The sequence below is a fragment of the Varroa destructor genome, unplaced genomic scaffold (genome assembly GCF_002443255.2).
Source record: "Varroa destructor unplaced genomic scaffold, Vdes_3.0 BEIS01000004.1, whole genome shotgun sequence".
NCBI classification, from domain to species: Eukaryota; Metazoa; Arthropoda; class Arachnida; order Mesostigmata; family Varroidae; genus Varroa; species Varroa destructor.
The window spans coordinates 35314125-35341202 of record NW_019211457.1 but is presented as its reverse complement, the minus strand read 5'-3'; the positions used below and the strand labels follow the sequence as shown (position 1 = coordinate 35341202).

The 27078-nt window shown below is 38.5% G+C and overlaps 1 protein-coding gene across 12 annotated transcripts in view; it reads right to left on the bottom strand.

Annotated features, from left to right (window-relative positions):
- Positions 1-27078, bottom strand: part of LOC111250469 (signal transducer and activator of transcription 5B-like) — a 53650-nt gene that overhangs the window by 12166 nt on the left and 14406 nt on the right. For 6 of the 12 annotated variants that reach the window (XM_086988465.1, XM_086988467.1, XM_086988468.1 and 3 more), the window contains 6 exons: positions 26637-26829; positions 19799-20014; positions 18912-19395; positions 17393-18681; positions 16309-16568; positions 6714-6777 (listed from right to left, as the gene is read on the bottom strand). In XM_086988465.1, the coding sequence (XP_086844591.1) occupies positions 6714-6777; positions 16309-16568; positions 17393-18681; positions 18912-19395; positions 19799-20014; positions 26637-26642 (2319 nt within the window). In that variant the 5' untranslated portion in view covers positions 26643-26829. Of the gene's footprint in view, positions 1-2872; positions 6778-13137; positions 14903-16308; positions 16615-17392; positions 18682-18911; positions 19396-19798; positions 20015-25713; positions 25893-26153; positions 26567-26636; positions 26830-27078 lie in introns of those variants that run through there. The other 6 variants (XM_086988471.1, XM_086988472.1, XM_022805786.2 and 3 more) reach the window with 6 other exon arrangements.

The window sequence follows — 27078 nt, the reverse complement described above, 5'->3', positions numbered from 1 at the left end:
ACACTAAACTACCTCGTTGTGTACCATATTTACGATTTAGTGCCTGGTCCTACCTCCCAGGGTAAAAACGAATATAAAATTTAATTGAAGTGGTCTTCATCATTACTCAACATGCCGTTAACATCATTTAGTCTGCCCAGTTCAATCATATGCTTATTTTACAGGTCGCGTAAGAAGCCAATGTGTCTGCTCATCTGAGAACTACACATATTCTATCACGTATAATAAACGAAAAAGGTCCCGGAACGGCACCTTACAGGCTGATTAAAATTATGAACAATACGCCATGATGGTTCATATTTTATCAATTACAAGTCATTTCGTCAATTAACCAAATTTTAATTGTAGCCTAAAAAAGCTGTCTTCTTGAAAAAGGTATTCCTACAATCAAAGAATATTAATTAAGATGGTTTATACGTCATCAGTTGTGAACCACTTCGACAGAAGTCACAATTGTACCTCTCAAACCAAAGAGATGAAAAGCGAAAATTGTCTCGAAGATCCGTGGAACTTGAGAAACAAAGATAAATCCCCAATATAAACCATTAACAAGCTTTCAACGATCGTACGAACTGCCAAAAAATGGTCAACTAGTCTAAATGAGCATCATACACTTACTACCTACTTTGAAAAAGGTGTTCATCCAATGAATTCAATATCGAGCACTGCCCGTCGCGGGACGTAACCCTGGCAGTAAATAAAAAGTTAGCCTTACTAAAGCAATATTAGTATACCATTTCCCATCATACGCTTACGAAATTCTTGTCAAACACTGTAACAGAAAGTGATGCAAAAAAACGATAGAGTATAATAGCAGTTACTTCCCTCTGGTTGGAAAAAGACAGCCGAAACTGCACGAAGACGACAAATAACCACATGACCGAACAAAGAGATACGCACTATCCTTTTTGTTGTTTAGTAGTTTGGTTTTAGTTGTATAGTAAATGATATTTTCTGTATGATGGTCCAGTTTTGTATACATGCTCATCGCGTTGGAAGAACCTCGTTGCATTTTTTCAGGTGAATATAAATTCGCATCTTTATACAACGACTTTAACCTTAAGACTAATTAAATATTTGTGACACTGAAAAACTATTTTCTCAGCAGTTTCAATCGTTAGTAAACCAGATTGAACAGATAATTCTAGCTGGTATTGCTGCTGCCATGGCGAATTAACCGCCTGTTTACACATTAGTTATTTTTTTACCCACTTAATTGAGGGATCTTGTATAATAGCACCACCCGTCTTGCTATAATACCCACCCCATAAGATTGTCGGTATCCCTGATAGACATTGCAAATTTATCATAATTTGAAGGAACGCTTAGTAGCGAACCAAAGAAATTTGAACACCATAGACAAGTACAACCACGTTTTCCTAATCTCATATTCAACATGGCCTGTAAACAACACCAATGAACTTTGCCCAGAAATCTGCAAATTCCTCAGAGGGTCATTCCTAAACAACGAAAATTTGAGCCTTTCTATTGTTGTAGTGTAGTCCTTTCAATAGGATGTCAAATTACGTATACCAGTTACTAACTAACAAAGCCGCGCTCTTCATACGCTACTTCGCTATGCCACTATATGTATGACGTACAACCAGTACACACGTAAATAACCTAGCAGTTACGATCGAGGTGGTATTTTCCACACGTTTTCACCGAGTGTTTACTACTGATAGAAGGAAACACCAAACTTGCCCTAGTTGGTTCAGTAGGAACACGTATGATATCAGTTCATATATGTATGTTTTGTAGGCCCCATCATAACTGGCTCTTTATTAACACCATATTCTGTATTGATCGTACGCACCCCTTATGGGCCCTGTCGAGAGCGCCGAATGCTTTTTTCAATAAAGGCACTGTCTCCCTGACTAGCATATATTTGAAAGAATATAAAACGTCACATGAAAATTGGCTTTTTTGATAACCACTCGGGTCAACCTGTAATATACATTGATTATGTTACCCCTGAAACCTCAGTAATACGTAAATAAAAATTCAATATAAGACGATAAGAACTTAAAATAAGTCTCCCGAATTGACTAATATATAAGAACAGAGTTGCCATTGGCAGTATAGACAAAAACTATGATCATAGGAAGATTACATTAATCGTAACCATTAGTGTGGTATACTTTGCCACACGGGTTTATTGAGGATTACAGAAGTTCTTTTTTTATTCAAGGAGTCTGAGAAGAGAGGAGTCTTATAATACATAAATACATAGTTTTAAATAGTCCGAATTTTTCAATTTTTGAACAACGCCCGTGGGTCACTCATCTAAATACAAATATACAAAATTTATGGGAATGTGCAAAAGCTTCTTGACGAGCAACTACACATTAAATATAGCCTCCTATGTTCAAAAACTTCCAGTCTCTAAACATTTCTTGTGGAAAGGAGCTTTAATCATTATCTTTCCGGTACAACCCGACGACGTTGCCTATACGATATTTCCATGGAGAAAAGTTATCCCATATTACCTTTATGCTTTTAAAAACGACGGACCTGGGGTTGTTACTGTAGTTGGCTTGCCATTATGTCGTTCTTGTTGGGAACCAGCCATGTGAAGTAATGCTCAAAAGCAGTACCCAGCCGTTTTTTAGTATTTGGTTTTCATTACTCGTAACTTAATGACGTCTCAACTGAAGTAATATGTAGAAGTGCACCTACGGTTTCCGTTGAATTACTTATCGAAGTCATGAATGGTGAGAACTTTGAAGGAATACCTACAGGTACTATCTTGATGATCAATCATAAGTGTACTTGTATTGATAAACGTTGTATACTCATTGACGATGCATAGGCTTCGCTATTCATATCGACCATGGCACTATCATTATACAGAAATCTACATTGCAGCAAGTATTTTAATAGCTATAGCTTTATTCTTTAACTTTTTTTGAGGTATACATATGACATTAGCTGGCTTATTGTCACGCCCACTGTTCGTTGACGCAGCTTGAAGTGGGAATTGGAAACAAGTATTTCCTCGCTAAATTTGTTCTTAACGTGAACCTTTAAGATATGTCCAGACTAATTATTGTCTATGATATTCTTAGAACTAGCTGTACATAACGGTTTTTGCATTTGGCTCGTTTCACTAATAACATCTATTCTTCTTTGAGAATAGGTTTATCTTTGTAACATTTTTAACAAATTTGTAGTAAGTAAACATATATTATCTTTGCTTGATTGCATATTTTGTAAGGAGCGAAACGTCGAAAGCACATTGTAGATTGCTACCAGCGAGAAAGGCGTAAACGTTAATCCGTCCTTGCGGAGGATAACCAACGCCTAGCACTTATTGCCAATACCTATATTTTAAGAAAAGGATTTCAAAAACTAAACGAAAACCATAGGGTATTTAAGAATTAAGTTTCGTGAAACCATGTTGAAATCGTGCGGAAAGCTTGGTTCATAATTTTACCCATTTTTCAGGTTATTAAGCTCGATGGCAATTCAATAATAAAACATTGATTCTAGTTAAACATTTGGAATCCATATACAACAGTTTTATAGATCACACAGCCTCGCAGGGTGAAAATTCGTGTCATCATTTGTCGTTGCAAAATTGTAACGGTATTCGTCAATTGGTATTTCAGCAACTATCTACGGCGTTTCAAAAGCGTGTATGAATTCAGATTGGTGTTCGTTAAATTTTATTCTTTTCTTTTGTGTGGTATTTAACTCCTAATGTTACACGCCCTCAGCGATGCGCATGGCACCAAGAAAATATTTTTAGTGGCTGCAAAGTCTTCTGAACTTCATGTTTGCGTTAAATTAGCTTCTAATGGAGAAGAACGGGGTATATTTGAAATTACGAAATAAATAAACGAGAATCAAGTCAAGTGTATCAAAAAAATCTCAACAAATATTGATACTTAACTTGTGGAATACGGGAAGCACTTAAAATTTGGTTTATTTCTAAAAAAAACTCCCCATATATATATAGATTTAGGGATTCAGCTTATCCAAGTTTATCCCAAGTTTATCCAACTTCTATTGTAGAGATGTTGGTTGGTATCAGAGAGTCTGCTGCTGAATGACTGTAGGAAGTTGCTTAAAACTGCTCTCCCGATCTTTCAGTGATTGTCTAGTCAAAAAATGCATGCCGCTCTGTAAAATGTTACATAATTTTAATGTTTCTTTTGCGTCACAAACAATAGAGTTTTAAACCCTGTAGGTAGTATGTCTGTTACTGTTAAGGTGTCGGTTGGTGTAGTCAAAATCATAATAATACATCATTATTATTAAATCATAGTTCAAACCAAATATACGGCAAGCTATAGTTCATTTGCATATTATTCAAATATGTTAATACGTATGAATCTATGTTCTACCAAAACTTCATTGGTATGTAGCCTACGTTCACAATTGGAAGTACTTTAAATGCCGGTGTCAGGGCTAGTGCGGTGAAGGAGAATCGTTTTAATTGCTCGACGAACTTCAGGATACAAAAATACACCCACCACGACTTGCAGGGAATAGCAGTGCGTATTTAAGTCGGCCACACCCCTTCATTCTAAAAATATTGCACAATACTTCGCTCTCCTTCCCAGTAATGGCTCTCCTCACACCAGTTAAACATCTCGCGGTTCTATCACAGTTTCAACGCAGACATATGCTACTCGCGAAAAACATACGTAACTAATAGAACAGCAAATTATTATAACAATCAGCCCCTATCCGTAATGTTATAGACATTTCTTATTTAACATATTCGATACAAACGTTGCTCATAATATGCGATACTGATAAAGGTTTTAAACTCTGTAGTCAAATCCGTTATACGTACTATTCGTGTCAATAGATCTTTCTCATGTGTCCAATGTCTTTTGAACTGAATATTTATATATTTTCATACTTGAAGCAGTGTTGAAGTTGTGTTTCTTTAATTGTTTTGCTGTTCCAAAACTTTTTAGTCCACTTTTGTGGCTAACTTTATGCATGTTAAACGGCCATTCCCCTTTAGAAGATTGATCGCAGCAGATGCGCCCTCTAGGTGAAAGACGACCTTTTTTTTTTAATCAAGCTTAACAGTTTTTCCGTACAAATGTCCTGCATTGATGTTGGAAATTGTTGCTTTTGGCCGAAGCCGCTACAACACTTCATAACATTTGATCAGCAGAACCTGACTCTTGGAAGAGGAAGCCGGCAACGATGCTTGTCTAGAGAGCTGTTGATTCGCTTAGTACTAAACAGTTAGCGCAATTTTGATATTTAGTTACCAGAAGGGCAACAATGGCTCGTTTCTGTATGAAGACCTTATGCCTGGCACTTTCTCTGGATAAAAAGGCGTCTTACGATAAAAAAAAATACAGAGCTCATAAATCTCATTCAAATTAGTTCCACTCATTACTTCTCAGTACTAAGTCATCATGACGGAATTGCTATCGGGCTACTCTTTATATTTTGGACGATCAGTAAAGCATATGCCGTACCGGTTCAACGTCGCGCCAAATGACAAACTTCAATTATGTAGTACACGTTGGTCTCAACAGAAAGTAGCAGTGCATTCATTGAGATAAATTGTGGTCACTGTTAGCGTCTCTCTTAGCTTCATACTGCAAAGAGACTCCTAGTGGTAATATATGTTGTTACTACAATCCTGAGTGTATGTTGAATGAATTTCGATGACATAAGTATGTATAAATTCTACAGTCAGCCTGTATGTATATACAGTTCTCTATGTCTAACCAATCAAATCTTCGCCTGTTTTGCTTTATTTTGTAACGGTCTTTCTTTTCTTCTTTGTTGGGCGAAGAGAAAAGAGTTGTTAGCGGAGCTTCCCTATTTAACGGTACATGTAAGCTTGACCGAACATGGTGTCGTAAGGCCTATGCATACATTCGAAATTTACCTTATTGTTTTTAATGTAAAATAAATACCACGTTGATCTACAGAGCTGACACTCTTTACTCTTCGACGGTGGTCCGACGTCTTCTCTTAATCCCCTTACTTAGCTAGATGTGTAATAGAGAAACCGCATCATAAGCTTAAATCGAACTGTGTTATATGAGTTTCGGCTTCGTTTTTAAGTGAGAGTTATATCCGCCTATGTTCCCTACTTGTATCCCGCTTTCAGTGGGATCCAGCTAGATCGCGCCAAGGAAAAGTATTGCATAACCGTCTTTTTTCTCCGATACTAAACTATCGCCCTCAGAGGAACAATGATGTGAAAAGGCGGTTATTTTTAGTACTGGTTGTTTTATGCTTTGGCGCAATTGATATATATATATATATATATATATAAGGGACAAGTATTACATTTCCATTATCTACATCTACATTAGACTTAACGATCATCATTAAGGTATTAGAAAAAAAAATAAAATTTCAGCTTATAAAATAATTAACAGATCGAACAGTTTGACGCAAGCATGGCAAGAAACGAAAACTCCACTAAATTTTCTAGCGCTTTACTTACGAGTACCATCAAGGGTAGTGTTACATTGTGTTGTAAACTCTAGGTTTACGTAACAACCCGCAACATGCCTGCTAGATCTTACCGATTTAGCTAACTATGATAATAGCGATTGTTCTCTGTTTATGCTGAAAATAGAGTGAAGTGGTTAGAGCCTGACTGTTAATTTGGTTGAATAGGTCACACAGAATATAATCTAATGTGAGGAGAGCCAGGCGCAAATTAGACGCCTGTGTGATCTGTTTTTTTATATATTGTTTTCTTCAGTAGCGATTGACACCTGTATAGCGCTGAGATCGATGTCAAGGTCGAAGTCCAACAGATCCATTTCAAGATCCATCATTCTGCAATAATAGATAACAATAGTTGAGAATCATTAGTAGGCTCTAAGTTGGAAACGACTAGTAATCGACTAAAGTGCTCTAGCCTAATGAAAAGTCTTTCAAGTTTTGGTAATTCCATTTGGCCAAAAACTGTTGATATAGAGCTGCCATTTTTTGAGTATAACGATCTTTAGTAACACCTAATTTGCCCACATGTGCCTCTCTTATCTTTCCTTTTTAAACTGCCAAAAGTAACTCTGTTGCCTATGATTGGGTATAGAACCTAAAATAAATGTGAAGTAGGTGAATAGTTCTTGCGCTTAAGATACGTTAATAGCTTGACCACTACACACGAATTATTGCAAAATTACTAACATCGTACTGCAATGTGTACTCTAAGATAATTCTCTTGGTGATCACTGCACGAAGGTGCTGAAGAATTAAGCTACAGAAAGAAACAGGTTTTGTTTAAAATGATCATTTTCCCAAGACCGAAGAACAAGTTCGTTGCAGGGACTGAATTAATATCATATAATAGCATTGCCAATACTTATACAATAGATAATTAATCCGGAAATGTACTTGTGTTTAGATGTATGTGAAAAACGCAATATGGACCTTCAAAATTGGGAAAGATAGATCCTTCTACTTCTATCGAATTTGAACTAGTATCTTGAAGAAAAGATTTGCTACTTCTAATAAATAGACGCAGTAGTAGTAGTTTCGGTATTACTTTTGGTCAAAGTATACGTGAAAGTCGAAGAAGCCGTTATCTATATATAGTATGTTTTTAATGAGATTAAGAAGTGATCCCATATTCGTCCCAATAATCCCATCGTTCTTCATATCATCAGAAACTAAACGGTCATTTGGCCTTATTTTACAGTGATACGCAAAAACAATAATCTCCCACTTTTAGCTGTTTTTGGTTTAACACTAAAAATCCAAAAGAAAATACAGTCCAAGCTAAGATCCACAAGTTCTTATACATACAAATTGAATGGTCGAAATGAAGCTGTTACATTTTTTATATGTACTAACCCTATCACGAAACATCGTTCATTCGGAACTTACTATGTTATTCGTCATTCCCTTGCTGTAGTTAGTCAAACCCTTACGTCTGCAGTCATCCTTAGGCCGAAGAAGCGACATAGGTTATATGAGAGTTTATTTGCACATAGAAATCTTAATATCAGAAAGCTATAATGTTTTGATATTGGTTTTACTGTTATCATGAATATGCTGGCTAGAAAACAGTTTCAATACGGAAGAGACTGGAACAGGCTGTCTGACTTGCTGGCACGGTACTCTAGCCAATTAATATACCGCGCGACGGGTCAATTTGCATCTTGCGATATATTATACTGTTTACGCTTAGAGAAATGGAAACGCATGCCGTCATGACTATTCTGGCTATGTAAAGTGCTTTAATCATTTGGTCAGAATGATAGAAAGGCGTCGAAATGTTGCATTAATGCAATAACTTAAATAGCACGTTATAGCCCTGACAAAGCGACCAAATAAAGACTCTCAGACAAATTCAATTTAGTTATAACAGTTTGGTGGGTGGCGTAGACTGCAAAAATCAATCTGATGGAAGATTTTTAGCCAATCCATAATTAGTCAATTTTGCCAAAAAATCGTAAAGGTGAAATATATAAGACGCCTAATAAAATGCAAAAAACATACAGACGGAACTATTGAGTTTTTTACCTTTCTGCGCCCTAAAACACGCATACGTCTTCAATATCGTTGACTCAAGTGTACATATTTTTATAGTGCTATTGATATACATTTTTTGAACATTCGACCGAGTAAAGAAGTTGAGAAAATATGTTTTTGCCATGATAAGATAAACGTATATATTTGACCCTTGAAAAATTCTTCAGGTACAAAATCTCATCGGATTAGCTACCTGGTAACACCACACAGGAAGTACTCAAAGCAACGATCGTTAACCACCTCAATTAACAACAGCAGGCGAAAACTGCGAAGAATCAATGGAAGTACCGCAGAGTGGCCTAACCTTCATAAATTATTGAGGCAATCTGACTGAAAGTCACCTAAGCAGGCACGGTTAGTAGCATAAAATTGACTTGCCTTATTCTTTGAATAGGCTTATGACAGCAAGGTGCCTAAAAAGTTTTTTAGTTAAAAAGCACTTTTAGAACATTGGCTTTTTTTAGATAAACACCCGCGGCAACAACACGACTTTCTAGAAATTTTGGACACTCGGAGTCATGCATACATAAGAAACTATCTTATATCACGAAACTATCCAAGTGTACGCTGAAACACACGAACATTCCGCCAAACATCCGTTGATTTGGCAGTGTCCCCATTTTTTTGTGCTGCAAGTGCGTTACCAAATGTTTACTTTTAATTTTTTGGCATTTGAGTATTGCTCATTACGCAGGGACATGTTAAAATATTCGAGAGCAGAGGCGATTTGAAGTAGGTGGACCATGAAAAAAGTACATATCGAAAGAGGTTTAGATGATGTGCAATATTTTTTGAAACAAATATATCTCATAGAAGAGCTGCAGTTTATTTTGTAATGTTCAGTCCTCCTCGATCATAAGCTCCATTAATTTTAAATGGTAATTATTTTAAATATATGTTCATATGGAATAACAGGAGAAAATGTTCTTATTATCGTTTTATCTGTTTTCATTACAACATTATCGTTACCTGCTTTATCTGGAACTGTTACAATATTATTAGCAGATCGTAATTCTAATACTATATTTTCTGACTCTTAGGAGATCCTATTTGATATTATCAATTATTTTGTGCGAATTTGAGTTACGGTTAACGATAACTGTTTGGACGACCTTTTGTGATATAGCTGGCAGCCTAACTGATATTGTGTACTTTCAGTTATGTTGAGAAAAGCAGGTGACAATTCTGCAGGTAGCACCCAAACGCATATATATATATATATATATATATATATATATTAATAACAACGTGGCAAAACCAATTTAAAATACTATACGTATGACGGCTCTATAAACTGGGCTAAAGTTAATACCATAAAAATAGTCAATCTGGGCTTTACGAAATTATGAAATTCTACACCTTGTCATTACCACCCTTTGGTCTTTTACTAAGGTATGCTGTCCAGCGATTGAACTTGTGGGCAGCGAGAAGCATGATACACGTTATCGGCTTGCCTAAAATTAGTACAAATTAAATATTACTTACGTACTCTGCATAACCTATGGAAGAGACTGCATAACACTTCATTACATATATATTAGGCCGTTCAAGTCCACTTTGGGTGTCGTCTATTACGGTTCCCGATTGATAGAATCCGGGATCGACCTGTGCGAATTTTTGATCTCATTTTGCCGGATTTTCTCAAAATGCCGTAGTTGACGGTAGCTTGAAACGGCGGCAGACAGTAGGTAGGCAATTCTGTTGCAGGCTGTTCGGCACAGTCCTGTAGTGCGACTAAGGAACGAGATTTTTATCCGGTCCACTTGCTTGAGATCCTCCTCAATTGCGTTCACCCTGTATGTGGAAACCGGTATAACTTTGTGGTCGAGAAGCTGCAGATCTATACGACCGCCAGGGGGTTAAATACTGAAGATGAAGCTATCAAAGCTATTCTGTATTTTTCTGTAACATTCTGGTGGTCATATGAGATGAGAAATCCTAAATGGATAAGTCGGTCACCAACGCTCAACGGACAGTCAGAGAATTATAGCGCACCATTAAAATTCTGCCACCTTTCTTCAGTTTTATCTCCTTGGTTTCGATTGGAGAGATTGTCAGGCCCGATCACAAGACGACTGATTGTAAGTCGGAAAGGACCTGCTGCACATGAACTACTATATATATAAATTGTCTGTATAAAGGACACGAACCTTCACCATATATAGATTGCACGTACGCCATTACAAGCCGTATCCTCGGGCCACACGAGGCAATGCCGTTGTTTTCCACAACGCGCTTTGGTCAGGTCCCTGACTCTACGATTTTAAAACGTTGAGAATCCGCCCCTGAGATGGCAGAGCCGTTCTTTTCTGAGCAGGACAGTAAACGGAGTAGAATCCCGGTAAGTTGAATGAGCCTGTTTTTGTTAGCACTAAAGCATCAGCTGTGTTCCAAGCACTTGTCAACCCACAGCGGGAGCTTCGATAATTCCATCACGAGCAATGACACGTTGAGCTTACTGTGAAGGTCTGGAATGGCAGCGATCCGTCGGCACGTTCTCTACAAAGTTCACACACGCTTTTCGGCATTGCACTCAGGCCAAGGACCTGTACTACCGAGTTTCGACGCGGAAGGTCTTCAAAGCTTCGTACGCGTTTCCATGGTCCGACTGCACTCCTTCCGTGGAAGTCTCTTTGATTCTCGCCGCTAAAAAAAATTTCGTTCGCTATACGCGATGCTATACGTAATTGTCTCAGCTACATCATACTTATAGCTGTGTCGGCGACTCTCAACAACCTGACGTACTGAGAGAAGCACAAGAGCAAAGGGCAAATTTCTCATTCCTTTTTAGCAAATATCTCGTTAAAAATTTTAAAAACAATCCGGCCTGAAGAGGAGGGTAGATAAGGCATGCAGCTCAGATTCCGGGCAATTCCGTGAGTGCTTCATAACAAGCGATTTAACTGTTGCTATGGGCCCGTCCTCCTCGAACTTTATGCAGTCAATTGTAATCTGCCTGTAGGAAGTGGCTAGTGGGACATTTGAAATCTCGAAGTGCATAGCCGCTTCGGCCATGACAAAATTTTCATCTATTTTCGTGGCGGCGCATATCGGGATGAATGTTTTTGGAACATGAGCTTCCCAAAGGATGCTCTAAGGGGCGTACTTATAGCTTCGTCCACAACCAACATTGCTTTCTCGACAGAGTTACTACGCGGGTCGTTCAGCTATTCAAACACGTCCATTCTTTTATTTTTCAAGATTGCGATCGATGGGCGCAACCGCTTACTTGTGCAGGTTTCCGCTACACTTTTTAATGCTTTAAGACGGCACAAAAAAGTGGTGTAAACCGTACTTTCGCTTACAAGCAGCGCTCTATTTTTGTATGTTAGAGATCACTGGACTGACCGGCTTTGTATAGCTCAGCTACGTGGACGACACAACCATCCCCTCACTAGCTTTTCTGCTGTTTCTCAGCTATTTATAAAATACTCTGTAACATCTATCGCAACATAAGTTGAGACTCTGCAGTATTTCGGCACATTGTGCATATTATCTTTTTATATATAATATATATAACATAGCATATAATATAACGAAATTTTTTCAAATATGGGGCCTCTGACATCAGCGATGCTTGTACTCGTTTTCGCCCAGTTAAAATTTTGGGCCCTGAAATCATTGGTGTATTGGTTACGGCAGCTATTCCATTAATCATGTTTTGCTGTTCACTCCCAAAATTACAAAAGATTCATTCCAAAGATTTCAGGATCTAATGGGGCTTTTTTGAGTTATCCTCTTTTAAACAAAATAAATCAGGTGTGACGAGTCTTAAACGTCGTTCATTTTATTTATAACTACTATCTATTTTTATGCAAGCGACATGAAATGAATACTAGGCAAGAGAGCAGTCGCATGTAATTATGACTTGTGCCCTGATTGAGTTAGCAGCTTTTTACAATTACATAGCTTATAAAAAGCAATGCCTGTCAAAAAGAAAGAAATGTATCTTTCTCTACTGGAATACCTCTACTGGTAGTTTTAATAGTACTATTGAAAAAAAAAAAACAAATCAAACTGTAGTACTAAAATGCTGTATGACAATAGATTTTAGTGAGTCGATACAGATAAAATTAGCGTTCACAGTGAAAAGGCTCCGCTACTCTCTAATGAATCGGACACTTACGAAGTCCGTCGGTGAAATTTTTTAGCCTTCTCTAGACTCTCGTATTCCTTTCCACTTTTGTTCGAACAAAGCTGGTTCTAACACTATAAAACGGTTACTTTGATACAAAGGTAAGTTGATCTTTCCGAATTCTTTGACATATATCTATTATTAGATGTAATATTAGAAAAATTCTGAAAATTAGTTTCTCTTTATAATTGCGTTTAATATTTGCTTGTCTTATGTAAATGCTCTACACTGCTTCCCGCTACATCAGACACATTAGTTTTCTCACAAATGCTCTATGTAAATGTAAGCTAATCAATAGCATTGGCATTACTGAAAGGTTGCAGTTTTAAGGGTTATATCGGCATGTACATTTTGACAATCTTCAATAGTAGCCCAGTTATTCCCATGTTAGGCCATGCAATTTCCCTAAAAATAGATCATGCACTTAAGTTTAAACATGCTTGTTTTGATCATGCGTGTGGGCACCTAAAAAAATAGTATTAGGCAGCACTGAACATATGTGGCAGTTGACAATTAAAACTCAGTTCTGCACAAATAAGATTATATTTTTATTTGGTTTTATCGTGATCTCACAATGGTACACTCAATTCGTTCGATACACTGTTACGTGACACTCACAATGATATACGACCCTTAAGTCTGCCCTGGGCTTATGGTAATAGATGATAAGCGTTACCAATGAGCCCCTGGTAGTTTATTATCGGTCCTACCTGTTTTTTTTTATAGATACTCATGTATATATTTACTTCAATTCACATCTCACGTGTATTATGACGATAAACGATTTGAGGAAAAGTCACATTTAGCACGCATTCGTCAAATACAGACCCCTTATTTTTACCCTTTGTAAGCACAGTTGTCATGTTGAAGACATTTGTATATATATATATATATATATATATATATATATATATATATATATATATATATATATATACACAATAAACGTGAACGTATAATATGTATATAATACGTGCACGCCTGTTGTGTAAACCATAGCTTAATGTTAACATGTACAATAGTTGATACCATTTGTTAGACCATAGGTTTCAAACGGGTTATAAATATAATTATTTTAGGTCTTCGATTTCGCAACTGACTGGTGGATTAGGCTATGTGTTTAAAACAACATGTGCCGATGTGCTTTTTACATTAGCGTTTGCGTCAGCATGTGCCCTCTCAATCCAGTTATCTACCATGCTTAAATATATTAAATCAAAAAACGGCGCGTAAACGCAGTACTATACAGCTACTTGGATAACGCGCTGCATGTCTGCATATAAACTAAATCATGATGATAATACAAAATTGTCATATACAAAACATAGAAAAAATGATATGACATATATCAAAGATGTCATTGATGGTGAGAAATTGCTTGCGATGATGCCTAATGCAATTAAGGGAGTCTACGGTTCGCACGCTTGCTACTTTGAATCAAATGGGCAATCGGAATTCTAATCTCACTCTTTTATAAGAATCAGTATGAGCGCAATACTGACTACACTTGCTGATAAATACTACTTCCGAAGATGTTTCCAAGCCAAGTATTGTAACCAAGTGTTAATCTTTTTTTCGTTGATGTCATTAGGATTGCACGGCGATTGCACCTTTTATTGTATTCAACGCCTTAGTGTTTTAAAATTCTTCTGCAGCTTCCTTAATTATGCCGGCATAGCATCTGACAAAGCTGGTACAGTGGCATTTCTATATAAATCGGACGTATATATCCATAATACTGCTCCCGTGAGGTCATCTTCTTAGTCCTTCCCTTGAAATTTAACTGCGTGCTGGTCCTTTACTATATGTATATCAGGCCTTGATAGTTGAAGACGACGAGACGATGTTAAACAGGATGAAACATTTATGAATCGTCCAAATAATTGCAGATGCTCACTAATGACTTGCTATCCCTCATTATAGCCGATTATAATTTAATAAATGGCTTATCCGGAAGGACTTCAGGACATGGTCGACACCTGCTGATGCTTTGTCTGTTCCTGAATGGTGTTGATATCACGATCCGCCTTCTGTTGCGATTCCATGTTGTTAGTACCGTTGCTGCAGGCGGTGGTGCTTGAATTATTTTGCAAGTGGTGAAGCCGTTGTTGGTGCTGCTGTGCTTGGGTTGTTCCTGTAGTTGCTTGTTGATTACGATTATCTTGGAGATGCTGACCCTGCGTTTGAGCGGGCCGTCAGTTGGACACTTGCTGCATCGTGCAGAAATCCTCATCGCGGAGTCGCTTCAGGGGTTGGGCCGAGTTTTGTGCAGCGGAAAGTGCGAAAAGCCTGCTCGAAAGAGAGGGAGAGACGAAAAGACGAGAGGGTCCCGAATTAGCAAACACACCAATCATACCATCTGCAGCAAAACCTGCAGACATGCCTCTGACACTCAGCTTCTTCAGCCATACATACAATATAGTGCGGCTTATCAGCACTTCCCGAGTCCGTTGACTAGCTTTACTGTTTCTGACCATATTTCTCTATTTTCTTCGAACCAAGGATAAATTAAGTGGCGTTAATAAGTATCCATCTCATATCCAGTATAGGTGGAAATGCGCACTGTTGTTGATTATGCTAACTAAAATGCAAGAAATTAGAGAATATTTACACAATCTCTATTATTTTTTTTGACAACTTGCTAATGATGAGAGGCTGAATAGGGAAAAAAGGTTCAACGCGAATTTCGTCATCATCCCCTAAACAAGTGGTCTTTGACTATTCCACTTATTGAGTACAAGATCCTTACCTCATACACAGTTTCTCAAAAAGCACTACTAAATGTTTCGATGATAAGCAAGGATACCTGAACAACTCAAAGTCATTGTCACATACATACTTGTCTAAGTATGAGAACATCTAAGTAAGGAAAATAAGACGAGCCGTCTCTCTCTCCCTTTCTTGGATATGTGTAGCAGATATAAGCCAGCGCAAACTAAGGACTACACAAAAAGCATTTAAAAACATAAAAAATTATAGCACAAAACACGCTTAGACGAATTGGAATAAAGGCTGATCGAATGTGGTGTATTGCAGCCATACATGATGTTATTATTGTGTGAGCTGGAAGCCCATGCCTATAACTACGGCGTGCTATTAATATATGTTACATATACATACACCAGCTAGCAAACACTTCATTCGCTCCAATTAATCATAGGAGGCCCATACCTGATCGAATATTACATGTTGAGGTAAACCTGTCTATAGGCAGGCAAATAAGTTATAGATGACGCTTGATTCGAGCGAGGCGCTTCAATCCAATGTTCTATCATGCAGCAACTTGATCAGTATCAATCGACAAAACTTTACGAAAATATTTATGTCACTTACTGTGCCTTTACTAACACTTACAGTGTTATACATTTTATTCAGCGAAAAAAGCATACAGCACTTAATTAAGAGTTTTAAAGTTTGGCTAGTTACAACGCCATTCGTATTGGCTTGCGTGCTCCCTTCGAGCTGTTCCGTTTTAATTTGTCCAAGCCAGACGTTATTAAACGCCTTTGTGTTTAACTTCACATAAATAAATTAAGTTTAAAGCGTGCTGTGTAGTTGTGCGACAAATATCGTCATTCCTAGAAATACATCCTTGACTAACTGATTCGTTGAGTATTGGAGTAGGTCACAGTGTGAAAAATAGTAGAACATTTTCGCGAAAATAAGAAGGTCGAAATTAAGGTGGCTGTACTTACTGCATCGAATTCGGATCCCCAAACGTCGTGTCGTGCGATCCTGCGGGGTACATTGTCGACTCAGAGTGCTGATAGAAAGGTACTGGGGTGGCTGGGTTTGAATCTAAAGTCGACTGCTGTGGAATCCCAGGGATCTGGGTAATCAGCATTGGCCTAATATATCCGTTACTATTTTGACCAGGCTGCGTTCCCACTGCAGGCGTGTAGTACCTAGCGAACGCTGTGTCCTTTACCGTGTCAGGATAGAGGTACAAGATGTTCTATATAGGGTAAGATTAAATCATGGATGTTTGTTAAGACCCGCACCTGCTTATTATTCATACAAAGAAGAGGATTAAACTTATTCTTTTACACACCCTGGTTATAAACGAATTTTCTTATTACGGTTAGTTGGCAAATTTTAACTTCGACGCAATTTCCACGGTAACAGCACTGTTGCAGAAAAAAAAAACTTACTCTTTTTTTTTTATGTGTTATCCATCTAAAAACGGTGGACTATCGCAGATGTCTAGGTGTTCCAGATATTTAAACATGCGGCCAATTGCTGCACCGTATGGATAACACAAAGCAAAGATTTAAAACTTTATTCTGAATTTAAGGGTTCCACAACCATTGAGGATTGAATTTAATATCAGTTAAAAAAAAATCAGTGTAAAATACTACGGGCACTTTCGCCAGCACTTGCGCCGGTGTCTTTCATCTATTTTCATGGAGCCATCTAGCCACGCACACGCAAGGCTTCTGTGAGTCATCATAACATAGTCTTAAGTGTGACGTCATCGTCAAGGGTTTCGAATTCTCTTTGGAGTAAGCGATTGCGCTTTATAACAATTGATATTATCCTACCACAATACGAACTACAATGTAAAATTATTCGACACCTTAGGCACCATGTAATGTACTACTACTAACTTACATATAGATATTTAATTATGCAATGTGAGCCAGCAGCTGATATAGAAGAAATATGCTAACCAGCTTTTACAGTACGATTTGCTTTTATAAATGTAACAAGGATATTATATTCGTATTTATGTTATAGAAGAAATCGATGTTCAAAATTTCTACAGTATTTGTCACTTACATGAAGGTCCGATATCCTGTCTGCAAGACTGCGGATCTGGAAGTCCCTGGATGTGAAGGGTTGCACCATAAGAATTTCTTTACCGCCGCTTTCATTCTCGGCGACCCAGGCAATAGAGACACCTCCGAGCTCAGAATCCGAAAAGCGCAGTAGAAATGTGCCGTTAAGTTTTTTAAGTAACATATCTTCCGTTTCGCGTCGACTTACAAAACCCCACACGACTCCATCATTCCAAAGAAGGCGCAAATGTTCTTTCGTGACTTTCATTATCGCATAGAACCATTCCCAGAATGTGAACCCGCGGTCTGGAAGTGGTTCCTTACAAAATAGAGCCCAGCTTAGCTTATGCTCACGGAAATCATGGCCTAAGGTTGAGTTACGGAACGCCTTGGTTGCGAGAAAATGTAAATTGCTCTCCGAAAGACCGCGACCAGTCGCAGATTGGAATTTTGTTGATAAAACCTGTGCCATTTGACTCCACGGTACACGCTCAGGTACTACAAATGGTTGTCTCTGTTGTTCTGAAAAAGCGTTATCCCAAGTGACCGTTGCCCAAGCGTGTGGCTCCTGGTTCCCATGAACAATTACAACGACCGGTAAAGATCGAGCCTGTACGGAGAACGTCATGTCTCCTACCTTGACAATTGACTGGAACAGCAGGCAGAATTTTTCGTCCATGACACTTTCCGTACCCTTTTTTTCTGCACGTTTAATTTTTTTTAGTGACATATTACGAAATGAGACGGATAGCTGCTTTGTAGCTTGATGATACTCCATGGCTCCGATATTATTCAAAATCTCTCCAGAGACTTCGTTTGATGGATACCCATCGTTACGCGCAAGAACCACGGCCTGTGCTTCACTAATAATAGATACCTTCACCTGGGGTGGTGACATGTGCACATTAAGTTTTCCACCCACAAGCAGACGAACCGTAGCAGAGAAGCGTGTATTGGTCTTCATCACTTGCGGAGGCTGCTTCTCAATCACGAAAGTCCCGCACACAAGCACCGATAGCAGAACCTTGATTCGGTTCTCCAACTGGGAGAAATTCTCTTTCAGGGTCGCCCCGGAGGTGGTCGGCATTTTATTGATCAAAAAGTCAAGCCTGCGCACTAGTTGCAAGTGCCGCCAAATCAGTTCTGCTAGTTCTTCACACCACTCCTGAATTTGATCTAGATTATCTTCAAACGCTTGACCGTTTCCAGCAAGCTGCTGCGCTCGGTTCCAGTTGGCAAGCTGAGTATCGACAATACGGTGTTGGAGTTGCGCCAGTTGCTGCACACTTTCTGCAATTAAATGTGCGGTGAGTAAGTAGTCGTCTTCCTTTCGGTAAACCTCTCAAACCTTACGATTAGCAAAGAATTACACTGTATCATATATATTCGCTTGACCAAGGACCCAAAATACGTGAAACCTGTTAGGAACTTTTAGTACTATGTTCTAGTTCTTTTTTTCCTAGGCTACTTATTCCTCTTTCACCATTGAGTCTTAACACAACCTCTTTTTTTTTGTTTACCTGTGATTCGTTTTTCAAAGCTCAGTCGAGCTTGGTGCAGTTCTCTTGCACTCTCTTTGATAAGAGCCTCAAATTGGGCTCCCTCCTGTTGAGTACGCTGTATAATCTCAGCAGACTGACCATTTGCTTGTAGTTGCTGCAGATGTGCATTACGCTTCTGCATATCCTGATATTGGATAACGAACGCCTCTTCCTTCTGTTGCATTTGTTTTATCTGATCTTCCATAACCTGTGCATTACGCCGACAGTCACCCATTTCTTGGAGAATCGTAAGTGTTGGATCTGATACACTACCCAAAAGGCTTAATCCTTGCTGCCCGGAGGATGCCTCATACTGAGCTATAATCTTTTGCTCACATATGACGCAATTGCGTAGGACACGAATGAGACAGGATGGATCATTACTGTAATCCTGTTTAAACTGATTTAAAGCCTCTGTTAATTTGATCCGCATCACGAAATCGTTCGCTCCATTCGCCTTCTCCTGAAAGATGGGTAAGTCGCAAAACCTGTTGTGAATACTCAGGCACATAATTAAAGTGAAAAACAAATCATTTTTACAGGTACCAGCCATCTGACTATGATTAAACCAATGCTTGGACTGGCCGGATTCCCTGATATAAAATACATATTGCTTCTTTCCACCCGTAGCATAAATAAACGTTTCCCTTAGCTCTTTCCAATGAAATTATCTGTAGGTAGTCAATTTAGGCAACTTCATAAGTCCTACGCCTTTCTGTCTATGATGTTTCAATTAAGCTTTGTGGTTTTTTTGAATGGTATGCATTGAGTATCCATTAGGCTGCTACTCCAGTAACTAAATGCGTCATCGAATATGTTCTATAAACTGTTTAAGTACTTAATCACCTGTTGCCTAATTTCTTTACCTCTAGTTCATGCATGAACTGTCGTACTAAGACAGGTACATATTGGTTCACATCCGGGTTGTCGGGATTAAGCGTCTGCCAGTCGTGTTTGTCGATCCAATCACTGAGTGCTCGACGTACCTCTATAGGCATGTGCACGCCATACACCTGTTGCATTTGCTGATGTAAACGCTCTGGTAAGCGTTGTATGCGCTCCCAAGTAGACACGCTTCCCCCCTGAAGTAAAAAACATGTGTCCAACACGTACAAGAATATCGTAAACAACTGCTTATCATGCTACCATTAAAACTTAAAAAGAGAAACAGCCTTACTAAAATAAACATATGCCGATTCATGAATGGATGACAAAACGTTTTAATACCGGTCTACTTAGAGTTACAGAAATAGTGTTAGTTCAGATCTCATAAGAGTTGGGTGGCTACTGGGCGTTCGAAATTAACGCAGGGAGAACAAACTTACTATGATTTTTGTCATGCGTATTATTTACCCTACTATAGTCATCGTTTGTCAATGCTGCGTTTACGATAACTAAGTCCTTTGCTATGACTAGTGTTGATCAATATAATTCAAGCGCTGGTCGCGATTATTTAACGGTAGGGGTGTTCTTATCATTTGATGTATATTGGCTCATGAAGCTGCCGCGTCTATTGTTTAAACATTACGGCATATGGGAGTGCTTTTCGGACAGCTTCGCTCTTTAGCATCGACTCATCTTGATAAATATAATATTTTTTTTTGGGAGCACGCTTGCGAATAAATAGAAGTTGTGTCTAAATAGCCAATTGCATGGTAGAGTAAAGACGCTGCCTATGAGTGTGCAGTGTTGGCTATAGATTTGTATGTACCTTTTCAAAAATGTTCTGACAAATGCTGGTTGCCACATGCGGTCGGTAGCCTCTTTTGAAAACCAACATGACCAGCATGAGGTTATTCCTAAATATTCTAGTAGCAAGATGTTATCAAGTTAATCTCAGCAAAAGAAAGGCTACATATAATTAGTGCACAACATCTAACACCAACCAGACAAACACGCCAAGGAAAGGAAAAAATTCATGTACGACTTTTTTTTTCACGACCTTATTGTTAGATATACATGTACTGAATGTAATGAAGATTCGTTGTTGTGAAACCTTGGTTTGCTACAGTAACCCCGCGACTTCTGTTTCTCAAATGGTTTTAATATTACCACTTTTTGTCTTGTAAGCTAGTCATGACCATCACAGCAATAGCAAATAAGGGAGATTTCATCGATTCGGAATCCCATCTACCCGAAGTGCAAGTTTAACTATTATATCTAAACTATTATGATTCTGTTTGCAGATGTCTGTAGACCAGAACTGTTACGGATCAAGGTACTCACATTGGAACAGCTAAATCACATTTTAGTTTGAGACGGCCATTGTTACTAAATAAAAAGCAAAAAAACGGTTTACAATTACAGGTATCTCGATCAACATAAACACGGTCCGACATCAGCTTCAGAATATGGGCAGCACCGAAAAACATGGATTATTTTTTTTAGTAGAAGTATATAGCTATGGTGAAACCAACCGATAGCCTTTACAATCATGTACAAAGTTTTTACTCCCTCTAGGCATGACTGGCCGTTCGAAATATGTCATTCACACAACCCAAAAGTAAGTGAACTGTTTTGTCCTGGTTTTATTGGCGAACTTAAATATTTGTAAACGGAGTTAGCCAAAACAGAAAATTTGGACTAAAAGGGTAACCTTTTTAGTAGACAGGTTTGTCGTATTGTAGCATTGTTGTATTGTAACATATTGTAACAAGTATCCGAAGAAAACACAAAACGCAGCAAATTAAGCTTTATCTCGTAATCGGACTACGGAAGCTAGGTTTGTCGGTTGTTCTGGTGAAAACCCCTTTCTTTAAAAAAATATTTTCAATTTCAACTTAAACGAATCATAGTTTTATTTTATTTTAAACCTTTTAAAACGTCTCCTTTTCTGAGTGAAAAAAAACTAGTCTACTCAAGTTAATTTCAAATCGTGTAAATTGTAATAAAGTAACAGATTTAGGGTCCTACCACTAGACAGGACGCACTGGTATATATACAGAAGAAATATGATTTGGGGTACGCATTGTTAGGCAACTCGAACGAAATTTTAGCAAATATTATGCTTATTTGTCCGCTATCTTCTTTGTATGTATTTTCTTTCGCTGCAATGCTACTCCAATCATTTTTCTTAATTTAAATCAGACACGTTGTTATCAAGTAAAGATGGGTAGACGTACATAGTGTTATAGAGATTATGAACGTAATCATATTATATCTAAACACAACATTGATTTATACATTATTTGATACAATAATAGTTATAGAAATATGTATGCGTGCATACTAATACACCGAGGGTTGGAATTATCGACAGGTAAAATGCGTTTGCAGAAAGCTTCGAAACTATTTATCTCCTTCTCTCTGTGATAGGAATCCATGTCTCTACTTTTGGCCTACCTTACTGCGATTGGAAGTCACCATACATAAAGCTGAGCAACCAATTCATCGCTTGTATTTTATTACCATTTGCTCACACTTTCCTGTTCATGCCCTTAATCGACCACTTAAACTTTGATCGATTATTGGTTTTAATTGCAGCTTTAATGCTAGTATCTTTGTTAGTGACATGGTCAATGTTTCTTACGCCCCAGAGAATAGTTTCATTAGACGACGACTAAATGGGTTCTAGTCGTTCTGGTTTTATGGGTGCATCGACTAATAAAATTAAGTCAACAACTAAATCTGATCAGTTCATTCTTAACTAAAATATACAAACGCTTGCTAGAATCTAACCTGTGGGACAACCTGTACAAATATGTAGGTGACTATATAACGGTGGACTGATGGCCTGTTAGGTCACACGGTTGCCAACGAAGGAACGGTCCGATGTATGTTGAGTGTATATGGCCCTTGACAATGCATTGTCACAGTTGTTTGTTGCTTTCGAATCAGTTGAAGGAAATGTGTTTTTATATTCAAACTCCTAGGTGTGCAATGTTTTTTTTTCACTGAGCTGATTCTAATAATGGCTATAATCATCTCTTGAAATAGTCGCAGAAACGCCGTTGACAACTCTAGTGTACACTGAATTTTGTTTAGATGGCAGCATCGAGCTATGTTATCATGATTTCAACAGCTACTTTCGGTATAAATAAAATTATAATTCATTATTTGTCTGATGGTACAATAGTCATCGTAACTGACTGAATTTTGAACCACTATGTTCATAGGAGTACTCAAACTATGGTTTTTCAATAACAATAAATTTAGCTTTTTAGGAGATTAACCGCTAATTGAGATAACCGGATTTGAAGTGTCGAGGAATCTTCATGTCAACGAAGCTCTTTAAATCAGAATACCAAATTGTACTTCCGTTAGTGAATTCCGTACAATTAGTGAAATTTAGTTTACAAAGTTAAGATGTTTCCAGCAAGTTTCAGAAACAAGACTACTTGCCAAGTTCTACACTGTATTAGTATTGTTGTGCGTGAGTTCGATTTGCTTTAAGGGCAAAAATAGTTTTTTGTATGATTGGTTTCTTATCTGACTTGGTACGGTAGTGTGGGCAACCGAAACCGTGTGCGAAGAATACCGGCTCTCACGCGCTAAACAGCATTTACATGCCAGTGGCGACGGTCGTACCCATGAGACCAAACAGAGGTAATGGCAGTAGCCGTAACCATCACAAAAGAGCATAGGCTTCGCCGATTGACGCAAAGACCAGGTAGCTAGAAACTGATGAAGACCATCGCGTAGGGCTAACACCCACGATGCAAGCCTGTTGTTTGCGGTTTCAACGAGGAACTGAAAGGGGCCGAGTTGTACCGTCAACCTCTCCTGAATGACCCTCGTAGTAATACTTCGGGGTTCAGATCCTTGATGGTTCAATATACAAAAAGTAGAGGCTGATTGTCAGGCACAGCTTGAAAACTTTTCAGGTTAGTTAATCTATCTATTATTTCTAACTGTACGATCGGGGTTGAATAACGGCAGGCAATAAATCTCGTGGAATATTTCGTATGTGACGCAAAACAAAGTATAGCCAAGTATAAAATATCGGGTTGCCCTTGCTTTAAAGCTCCGCGCATTTGTAACGTTCAGTTCAACACAATCTCACAGAATCATAATTTCACTTTAGGTTCATGAAAGAAATGGACGCCTTCCAATTTTGTTGGATGGATAATGCAAAAAAGAGAAATGAGTTCGCACGTATTTTTGTGTTAGTGCGAAATTAAGTCTACATGACCCGTGTGCGATTCTGGTACAAATCCATCATTAAGGCACAATTTAGTGAAATATAGCCGTCTCCGTATGAAATCTCCCAAGTTAAACAAAAGTCAACTTTTTTCTTTAAAATCAGCGAGCTTTAGCTGAGGGAAGCGTGGGTGAAATTTACAGAAATTGAAAGGATTTTTTCATTCAGATTTCACCACGGACAGCACGCCTTTGGCGGGTGCTTGTGTCGAGAAATCTTGTCCCGATTGAAAAATGTCCGTTCTTTGCCAATAAGTATTCCGTCTTTTTATATCAACCATCGTCTGGGTTTCTGCCACTTCCCTCTATTCCTGATGAACTATACTATAACACATCAAACAAAGAGGATCTGACGTTCTAGAGAAAGTCGTGGGAAAACCGAGTCGCAGTTGAGAGGGCATCGAAATGGCAATTTTTTATAGATGCTTTGCAATCAGCCGGTATGCTCATAGTAAACCCTCATTTTTCAAAATTGCGTTTAAATAAAAATTATTATTAGTATGTCCCTTCTAAACGGTAGTGCCCTAAAATATTCGAAGATATGCAGGTCTATTTTCTTTAAAATACACGAAGAACTCCACAACCTACATCTATTCAATCTATTAGCTGTTCTAAACTAAGAAAAAAAAAATATGACAGATCATCTCTGTACTATTGGGGGAGAAACCGCTGCGAGATATTCTGCGTCAATAGTCGATAGTAGTCAATGGTAATATTTATACTAAGGAAAATTTATCCAGTGTTGGCACTTTCGTTTGTTTAAGTACAAAGGACAGTGCCAATAATATGGAGCAATGCGCAGACCATATGGAAATATATTTAGAGGCTTGGAAATTCAAAGTATGAAATGTGGTAGAACATGATAAATGCTGATCATGTTCTATGCATGGCTGTTCTATCTTAGCTAAGCTTCAAATGATATCTGGTCTCGTTGATTGCTTTATCTCCTTTGTTCTTACTAAATATACCCTCTGTGATCATAGATGTCTATGTCTGTAGAGATAGCCTACAGTAACAGCGAAGTAACGACCTCGGTTAGATTAATCTTTTTGTAATAAAATCAATCGAGTCATGTCGCGGCTAGTGCGCAGCCACACATTTTGGCCTGAATGATGTCCGCAGTCAGGCAAACAAATTCTAATGCTAAGTTTCGTAAAAAACCTAACCTACAATTTTTCATAGACAACACGTCATGAGCTTATGACATTCTAAGCACTAATAAAAATTATCGTTACTTAGGTTGTATAGGATGTGTATCTAGGCATTAGGATGGGTTCAATAAATGTAGTACTTATTCGCTACAAAAGACTTCGTCGTTAATGGTACATTTTAAGCAGCCATTAGTTTCAAGCCGTCACCCCGCAGATACGTAGTATGCGTAGTTGCAGTGTCGTTTTATACGTAAGTAGCCGCAATCCTAAGGTTCTTTAGACAGGACCAATTCACTAAATGAAGAATGAGCATTAAGGGAACTTTCGTGCACAATTTAAGGTTTGCATTGGGATTTCAATATAGTTTATCCTGGCTGCTACCCTACCTTAAATGAGTGGACCTCTATTACACGATTATATTCAAAGTAAGAAACAATGTCTAAACAATCGCAATTTAAGGCAGAAAATGGTAGTCCTTGATGATTGCATACAATCTATCCAGTCGAATTTATTAAGGCACCCAAAGCCAGCTTATGAAATAAAGCCTTTTCAAAGTAAACACGAAGAAACGATCCAATACGGCCATATAGGATATCCTTTGCATCGAAAATAGAACATCACAGCAAGAAGTTTGCATAGGTTACAGAAAGGGAGGTGTTTCATCATCAACCTGCAAAACAGAGGCCGCATTTCCTATTTAAGAGACACCTTAGAGACAAATATGAGCGCTTTATATTTTTCCATTTCCAATAGTTTGTAGAAAAGATCGTACTTAGATTTATACTAAGATTCTGAAAAGATTCACACCCATAAAACGTATGTTTTGATAAAATTAAAGCATTCGTAGCATAATCTAGCATAAAAAGACTTAGATTATATTTATAGTTAAACTAAGCTCCCGTTCGAAGAACAACCACTTAGCGAATGCTACCAGTGATGTAGTTGGGCCCTGGCCGGAAAAGTAGTGGTAAACGTTTCTGGTCGCACATCCAGTAACTGGCAACAGCTTTTATATTCGGTACTAGAATGGTGAAAGTTGCCAAGCGTACCGATAAAGGGTACTACATAATGACATAGAGCCATTGCGCTGTTAAAGACAAGATGAAAAACCGAATGTTTCAAACATTTCACTGTGCCTATAGGTATGACGGAATGGGTCACTGTGATGGTAACAAAAGGAAACGACACATAATCGTAGATATTGCACGCGCCTAGACAGGCCTCGCGGCAACTGTACATGAATAGATAGTCCCGCGCAGGATATTTCTGGGTGGATATCCAGTTGGATCTTCCAAGTAGAGTCATGGGTACCCAAATGGCGGGCAGCCCGGCTGTTGACTTTACTATCACCAGGTGGCTTAACTCTAGTTCATTCACTCAACAAAACTTTGTCCGTAATCCTAATCGTACGTACCTCCATGCTGCTGTTAGCAGGCACTCCAAGCTGCGAGTGACGCGCCCGCTTCCACGAATCGCCTCAGACAGTCGAGAGCTCAGCGACGATGAAACAGCGGTAGCCTCCTTCTCTCACCACGGAGACATGGCAGCACACACACCACAAACGAGCACCACCGAACAACTCTCGCACAAGGCTGCGATTCCTGGAACTGAATGTCAGCGCAGCCCGAATAAAAGGCCACGGGGCGAGAGTTAATGTGAGTGAGGGGCGTCCTTGCTTATTGAGAGAGGGTCATTCGACGAAACGGCGGGCTGGGGCAGGGGTGGGGGAACGGGGTTGTTTGGAGACGGTTACGAGACAAGCTTGCAGCACATATTCTAACAGTATGGGAAGGAAGCGGAGCAAAATGCTTGAATCTGCAAGGCCATAATAAAATTAATGACCCACAAGAAAAGCA